Source organism: Lactuca saligna, chromosome 2 (assembly GCF_052625555.1).
Source record: "Lactuca saligna cultivar CGN05327 chromosome 2, ASM5262555v1, whole genome shotgun sequence".
In the NCBI taxonomy this organism is placed as follows: Eukaryota; Viridiplantae; Streptophyta; class Magnoliopsida; order Asterales; family Asteraceae; genus Lactuca; species Lactuca saligna.
The window spans coordinates 1642261-1650715 of NC_136418.1; the positions used below are offsets into that span (position 1 = coordinate 1642261).

Genomic DNA, 8455 nt, shown 5'->3' on the forward strand with positions numbered 1-8455 from the left:
AAAAATTTATTTTTATAATAATTTTAGTGAATAACAACAAAATCATTGTATAAATGAATCATCGAGATGTTTTTTTGAGAATTTTTTCTTATGAATTATCTTACAAATGAATCATCTAATGATTCATTTTGTTTATATATATATATATATATATATATATATATATATATATATATATATATATATATATATATATATATATATATATATATATATATATATATATATATATATATAGACGAGCAGAGCAGAGCATAGTGAGAAGTCAAAGGTCAAATCGTCAACCTTGATTTTGATCCCTCGAATTCAGAGATCTCTGCTGCTCACATCGATACTGTGGGTGTCACAAATACATACAATTCGAATTCGCAGAGATGCATTTAAGTGAGAACGAGGGTATAGAGGGAAAGGCGTTCGCTGTTACAGGTGGATTGGGTTTTGTGGGTTCAGCGCTGTGTTTGGAGCTGGTTCGCAGAGGCGCGCGTCTTGTTCGAGCTTTTGATCTAAGATCAACTTCTCCTTGGTCCGACCATCTTCTCAAAAACGGAGTCCACTACGTTAAAGGTATTAACTGCGTTTTCTGTTCTAAAATTAGGGATGTGTTCAGCTGAATTTTGAGCATCTTCGTGTTTGTTGATTTAGTTCGAGAATTAGGTATTCTAGCATTAGATTCAGTTCTAATTGCATGCGATTTATGAATGTGGTAGAAATTAGTAGACTGAAAATAATCGACTGGATAAGACAATTGAATCTTCTAGAAGATAGATTAATCATTAAGCTCTTACAAGGATCGAGAACTGTATGAACCAAAGCACTTCTCTTCCATAGTTTCTGAACAAAAGTTACGATGAACTCACATTTATAAGTCATCATAGAGTTGTAAAAGCGGACAAATCAATGAAACATTTTGTGAAATAAAAGGCTGCTACCTAGGCCGATGACATTTCTATATATTACTATATGCAACTCAGTTGATGGAAATTTATGCTTTTAGGGGACATCAGTAATAGAAAAGATGTGGAGAAGGCATTACGTGGAGTAGACTGTGTTTTCCACTTAGCTTCATTTGGCATGTCTGGTAAAGAAATGCTTCAATTTGGGCGAGTTGATGATGTGAATATTAATGGAACATGTCATGTCTTGGAATCTTGCCATGAAAATGGTGTCAAGAGACTTGTATATGTGAGTACAGCAAACGTTGTATTTGCTGGAAATGAAATTATTAATGGAAATGAAAGGCTTCCTTATATCCCTCTGGACATCCATGTTGATCCTTATAGCAGAAGTAAATCTATTGCTGAACAGCTTGTGCTTAAAACCAATGGTCGCCCTTCTAAGTAAGTATAATATATATATATATATATATATATATATATATATATATATATATATATATATATATATATATTTTTCAATATCTTTTACGACTAAATCCAAGAATTAGCAATTTACTATCTCTTTTTTTTTCTTATTATAGCATTTTACTTTCACTTTTTCTTATTATAGTGAAGATACATTGCTATTTCTGGCATGTTGCCCTATTTTTTACTCTATCTATCTTATGTTTGACTTAGCCCATGGTTTTGGAAATATGGTTTACTATCTGTTAAGAAGGTTGATTTTATATTATAGATAAAAAGATTATGAATAAAAGGGTAATGTAGTTTTTGTTGGTTAATATTTTATAGGAAGAAAAAGGGAGAATTTTTTTATACATGTGCGATTCGTCCAGCTGCTATCTATGGACCTGGTGAAGAAAGACACATTCCCAGGATTATCAGTCTTTCAAAATTAGGGCTTCTTCCATTCAAAATTGGGGATTCAAATGTGAAAAGTGATTGGGTTTATATTGATAACTTGGTTTTGGCATTAGTTCTTGCAAGTATGGGACTTTTGGATGACATTCCTGGAAGAGGAAAACAACCAGTTGCTGCTGGCCAGCCATATTTCATATCAGATGGTAATTTTCATTTTCAGTTATTATATCATTTATTATTATTATTATTATTATATTACAAAGCGTTTCTTTTAATGATTTAACCACCGAAACATTATTTTTATTATTATTTTTTTTTTCTAAAAAAACAATCTTTAACAATATATATATATATATATATATATATATATATATATATATATATATATATATATATATATATATGTTGTTCTGATTATGATAAACAGGTTGTCCTGTGAACACTTTTGAATTTCTACGGCCATTGCTGAGAGGTTTAGAGTATGATATGCCAAAGGCATCATTAAGTCTTCCAAGAGCTCTTTTTTTGGGGAAAATATTTTCCATTTTCTACACAATCATGTATCCTTGGTTGAATCGTGCTTGGCTTCCTCAACCATTGATGCTCCCTGCTGAAGTTTACAAGGTTCATTAAACTATGTTTATCTTCATTTATTATTAACTACTAAATTACAAATTCAGTCCCTGTGCTATATTGTTTTTTAGATATGGTCCCTAAAAGAATTTTCTGCTTTTCTTTATCCATATGCTTTCATTTTAGCCTCTCGAGGAATTTTCTTGTTTGGTTTCATTTTGTTTTGGAATTATATGGTAAAATGGGGAATTTGCCCCAAATTTTGTATTTTTAATAGAAATTTGATAAGGGAGGATAATTTTACCAAATGATCTAGCAACAAAAATAAGTCTTAGGACCAAATCCAAAACAAACCGACACCACTCATATAATAAGAATATTATAACAAACATTCGTTTAGTGACCATGGTAAATTCACATTTTACCCTTATTAGTGAGCGCAAAAATAATCATTTACACTTTTTTTTATATTTTATTATCTGTTTGTTTTTTTTGTGTGTGTGTGTGTATATACAGGTGGGTGTGACCCATTATTTTAATTACCTAAAAGCAAAACAGGAGCTGGGGTACACCCCAATGACAACCCCTCAACAAGGCATGGCTACCACCATCTCATTCTACCAAGAACAAAAACGAAAAAGCTTAGACGGGCCCACAATCTACGCATGGTTCTTCTGCGTGTTTGGAATGTCAACTGTAATTGCAGCCGCATTTTTCCCCGATATTACGCCTGTGCCACTCCTTCGATCCATATGCCTTTTCTTCTTACGTTCCATGTTGGTGTTGAGGATACTTGCAGCTTGGGCCATTGCAATGCATGTTGGTGAAGCTGTTTATGCTTGGAGATTGGCTAAGAGAGTGGATCCGGGGAATGCCAGAGGGTGGTTTTGGCAGACTTTTGTGCTTGGGGTTTTTTCCTTGAAATTTCTCTTGAAGAGGGCCAAGAAATAGGTGTATGTATTAATTCTTCATATTGTTAAGACTATATTTGTTGGTGAATCATGAAGATTGGTTTACTTATAAGACTAAAGATTCTATTAATAAAAGAAAACAGAATTTACAATCTCTTCTATACTAAAATCGTGACTTCTATCTATGAAAATCAGTTTATCATGCCACATGTCATATTTCTATTCTAACAAACTTTAATAAATTACAAATTAGAGATTATTTCTTAAAAACCGAAATTCAAAAGAAATTATATTTTATTCTCTACCAATAGAGACTATTAATGATGTATTTTTTTCAAATTTTTTATTTTTATGCTTAATTTTAAGTTTATATAAATATTTAAAATAACTAATAACTAATTTAGCTTGTTTTGAAATAACATAATTGATTTATATATTTGTTTATCTTTTAAATAAACTAAAAATTGATCATACATTATATTTGTTTCAAAAAAAAAAAAGTTATTCACTAAAATGATCTTATTGATATGGAGAGATATGGAGAGAAGGAGGTTGGACACCAACAATTGATAACGACTAAGGAACAACATACTTCATGTGTTTTTATATTGAAACACAATCGCATCGAAATGATAGAATGGCCAGATTTAGAAGGAGCTAAGAATTATAATGCAATAATCAGATCAATATCTAAAGATACAATATTTACACCCTTAAATATATAGAAATAGATGATCTCATGACTCTTTAGTGAAGAGAAATTATATTCCTCAGCGAAAAATGAAGTGTCAAAAAAAATGTTATGTAGTGATGGTTTGCGTCAAAAAAAAAAAAAACAAATCCGCTAGTTCACGGTTACTAATACACGAAATACCAGTGGTTATTATATTAAAGTATGAAAAATGATAGTCAATGTGATGAGTGATGACACACTTCCATTTATATGGTCCTTTTAACAAATAACTAAAATAATGCAAAATTGGATTAAGTTACTAATGAACAATAAACGATTGGATTGAGTTTGATTGTTGATTAAAAGCAGCATATTATAAGTGAAAAACAGCATGGAAGCAATGAAAGAAGTAGATTTATTTTTTAGTTTTTACATCAACCGACTAAAAGTAACATTGTTCTTGATGATGAATCACATAAACACATAATTATGCTTTTTTAAGTAAAAGAAGATCCTGAGCCCCCACCCTTTGGGAGACAGGATAATAACAACAGGCATTCTGAATTTAACAAGAATCATATGTTGATTCCAATGTCAGCTCTTGTTTATTACATAGAACCATGGCCACCGACTTCTACTAGTATTCCATAATACCAGTAATAAACCAAAGCCAAGTGGTGCCACTTCTCCTGTCACTAGAAGCAAATCGGAAGATAACTTCTCTGGTGAGCATTGATTGTATATGACCTGCATCACAAAAGTATCATCAGGTTTATTTATGCACTAGAATGAGGTTAAAAGTAGTTACTCTAAATTATATAATTAAGAAAACCACACAACGCAAATAATTAAAAGTAGTTACTCTAATTTGGTTATGTTTTGAACTCACCCTTACTAGAAAAAATTACAAGTTGGTCCTTTTGCTTAGGTAATTTTTTTCTTTAAGTAAAAAAAAAAAACATTTTACAATTTGGTATTTATTTTATCCATGATGCTTTCGGTCTTGATCCTAACAGTCTGTTTCAAGCTTTTAAATTCTTAGAAATGACTATTTGCCCCTTGTTTTACAAAGGTTAACATCTTGAAACAAATGGTGCTAAGTACAGGGACCGAATATGTAAATTAGATAAAAGTTAATGTTTACATGAAACATGTTGCAATGGTACCTCTAGAATGCGAATAGGTTGCAAGGGTAAATCAAAGGCCCCTGCCACTCAATAGCACTAATGTTGCTCATAATCATGTTGCAATCTATGGACACCTACAAAAACAAATTATTGAATTTTTTTTTAATTTTTTTTTCATTATTTACCAGAACAAAAATTAACAACCCATGCACTAACCTTAACCAAATATTTACCCTCCTGCATTTGCTCCAGAACCTCCACCTTGAATGAACTGTGGTTGTGGTGGTGCAGGAACTACCGAAATAGGCCCTGCAACACCTGATCATAACACAAACCAAAAGCAAGCAACATTAACCCATTTTACCTAATATACCAAACATACATACATCACTACCAATTTGAGCATATAAATGTAAAGAAATATGTTTGGCATACCTGTTGGATATGGTGCTTGAATTGAAGAAGTTTGAATTCCGTTATAACCGGGCCCACCAAATTGAAAAATCTGTTGACCAGTCAATGTTTGGTTGTATGGATACACTTGTGTGTTGGGTACACCATATATATGAGCATATTGTTGTTGACCCGCATATGGATTGTAAATTCCCTATTAAAAAAAAAGTAAATTGGTCTTTCAAGAAAGTGAGAATTATAAGATTACTACAAATTAATATGAAGTATAATTAAGACATGTGATTAGATTTTATTGGTATGCATTATTGACCTGTGGGTAGATGTATTCGGGACCAAATGTTGGATACCTGCACAAATAAAATAGCAAGTACCATATAACTACATGTAATAAGTTGTTACATGTAATTACCATGTTTGGTTGCCCCATAGGAATCAAATGGAATTATATATAAAGTTTCTATATTATAAATACACATATATAAGTGAAAGAAAAAAAACAAACTTACGTGTATGAGGGATACGTTAATCCTTGTTGGTAACCATAAGGAAGAGGTTGTTGATAGCCATAGCTTTCAAAATAAGGCATTGGTAATCTCAAAGATCCTACCACAAGAAACCAAAATATTTAACCATTTAATCCATACTAAAGGTATGTTTGGCAAAAATAGCTCGTAGCAGGTAACTGTAACTTTTATTCGGAGTTGGAAGCTATAGCTTCTATTTGTATAGAAACATTTGGCAAAAGTAATCCTACACTTTTGAGAGGTGTAAATTTACATAAAAGGAATTTTGTAAGATGGATATAGATGATTTTTCTTAAGGATAACCTAGTAGTTTTGTTACAACAGCATTTCTTTAAATACTACTTGAAATAGCTTTAGGATTTGGATTTTTTTTTCGTTCTAAAATAAAAGCTTTTAGCTCGTTTTTATTTTAAAAACTAAAAGCTCTAAAAACTCACGAAAGCCCATTGCCAAACATTGTCCTAAAAACACTAATTTTCATGAAAATTGTCTTTTATAAAAATATAATTCTTTTTACCAAATGGCAAGGAATGCCGAGGAGGCCTTCCAAGCGAGGCTAAATTACAATTTGCTCGTCTCCCATCAATAATCGGAGCAGGATCAAGACATGCCCTCCTTGCAAATTCAGGTTCTTGAAAAGTCACCTAAATCCTCCATACATTTCCATTCAAGATTTCAAAATAGATACAGGAATTATGCATGGCTTATCGTATATTTTACAAAAAGAAAAAATTTAAATTAAAATCAAGATAATACTCACAAAACCATAACCCTTGGATCGGCCGGTGTTCTTATCAGTGATCACAACGGCTTCAAAAATTTCTCCAAATTGTTCAAAGTATTGTCGCAGAGTTTCACTTTGTGTCTCCCAAGCAAGCCCTCCAACAAAAATTTTAGTCAAAGTGGTATCACCAAAAGGGGAATTATGATGAAATCCAGAACTTGAACTCGATCCTGAGCTTGGACCTGGTCGATCCGACGGCTGAAACGCCATGAGAAGACCACCCTTTCTCTTTTTGATAAGGAGAAGAGATTCTAAGAAGTAAAGTGAATCCAAAATATACCACAAGTACGATCAATCAAGAAAAAAAAATAAAGGAGAAACGCTGTGTACAAAAGTGGGAAGTTAAATTGAAAAATTTGAGACCGGGAAACAGGGAAATCAAGATGATTAATTACACCACCAGAAGGAATATTAATTTGAAATTGCGAAGGAGCGAAAACCCTAAAATTCAGGCGAAAAGGAGGTGGGTGGAGCAATCAGCTGCATAATAATCAACCAACTGGTATCATGTAATGATGGTGGTGGGGTTATGCCGAAGAAATTAAACTACTTTTTTTGAGTTTGAATGAAGCACTTTAACGAGAATCTTCTTTAATCTTCTACAAATCGAAATTGTTTACTCCAAAATGAAAAAAAAGATTTCGTGAAAATCTAATATGTACAGAGATAAGCGAATGATTAGTACTTACATAGAGAAATTGGTATCAAAATCGAAAATTTAAAGAAGAACCAGATTATTTGACAGTGACGAGAGAAAGAGATGAGGAGTTGAAACAAATCTGTTTGTTTGTTTTTGAACTTACATTTGATTTTTTAAAATTTGTCGGGTTTTCAAATTTTTGATTTTCATCCATAACTTTTTTTTTTTGTTACGTTCTTTTTGGCTTTTATTTTTAATGTGATTGGGTTTAACCTATACTAATGGTTTATCCAGGCAAAATAGTAAGGTGAATAGATTCTAAAGTTTTATTTGGAGGGTTGTATATAGTTTGATTTTGTTAATTGTTTCCCTTTCAGAAACATGTAATATTCCAATGATCACGCAGGGGAGGGAATAATTTTGTTTACGGCGATATAGGTTATTTCGGAAATAAGGCATATTTCAATGGACACACAATAGATCAAGGTGTATTTATTTTTTACGAATAGTTTGCTTTTGAGGTTGGTTTTCTTTTAATGGCCGCAAATAGTTTTATTTTGGAATCATTTCTTATTCTAAATTGATAATGGAAAATATATATATATATATATATATATATATATATATATATATATATATATATATATATATATATATATATATATATATATATTTTCATAGGATTTGGATCGTGAAGATGGTGTTTCATGTGAATGTATTTTGCGATGGTGTTGAACTGGATTATGAGACAAATAAACCACAGAAACATTATCACAATAGACTATTGTCGCCTTGCGAAGAGGAACGTGCAACTCAAATAACAAATTTCGTAACCATGTGGTCTTTGAGACAGCATTTACAACTCCTCGATACTCTGCTTCCGCGCTAGATCAGGAGATCGTAGGTTGTCATTTAGACGACCAAGAGACTAGATTATGGCCAAGGAATACACAACAGCCGGAGGTAGATCTGCGAGAGTCAGGGCATCCACCCCAGTCAGCATCAGAGTAAATAGTCAAAGTCTATGATGGGAAAGCAACCAACTGAAGACC

At 32.0% G+C, this 8455-nt stretch overlaps 2 protein-coding genes across 5 annotated transcripts; one reads left to right on the forward strand and one right to left on the reverse strand.

Annotated features, from left to right (window-relative positions):
* Window positions 1–243: 243 nt before the first annotated feature.
* LOC145030573 (NAD(P)-binding Rossmann-fold superfamily protein) lies at window positions 244–3395 on the forward strand. Its single transcript, XM_078978940.1, has 5 exons — window positions 244–564; window positions 995–1337; window positions 1689–1960; window positions 2185–2381; window positions 2847–3395. Exons 1-5 carry the CDS (start codon window positions 375–377, stop codon window positions 3279–3281), a joined length of 1437 nt encoding a protein of 478 aa, XP_078835066.1. The 5' UTR covers window positions 244–374; the 3' UTR covers window positions 3282–3395.
* A 911-nt stretch (window positions 3396–4306) lies between these two features.
* LOC145030574 (uncharacterized) lies at window positions 4307–7547 on the reverse strand. 4 transcript variants are annotated; one of them, XM_078978941.1, is made up of 8 exons: window positions 6740–7542; window positions 6497–6623; window positions 5962–6058; window positions 5766–5802; window positions 5477–5648; window positions 5258–5359; window positions 5081–5175; window positions 4307–4661 (listed from the first exon to the last, which is right to left on the reverse strand). In XM_078978941.1, exons 1-6 carry the CDS (start codon window positions 6971–6973, stop codon window positions 5271–5273), a joined length of 756 nt encoding a protein of 251 aa, XP_078835067.1. In that variant the 5' UTR covers window positions 6974–7542; the 3' UTR covers window positions 4307–4661; window positions 5081–5175; window positions 5258–5270. The 4 variants fall into 4 exon arrangements, with proteins under 4 accessions (XP_078835067.1, XP_078835069.1, XP_078835070.1 ...); XM_078978943.1 differs by lacking the exons at window positions 4307–4661; window positions 5081–5175 and having other exon boundaries at window positions 5766–5833; window positions 6740–7546; XM_078978944.1 differs by lacking the exons at window positions 4307–4661; window positions 5081–5175 and having other exon boundaries at window positions 5270–5405; window positions 5766–5833; window positions 6740–7547.
* Window positions 7548–8455: the final 908 nt, after the last annotated feature.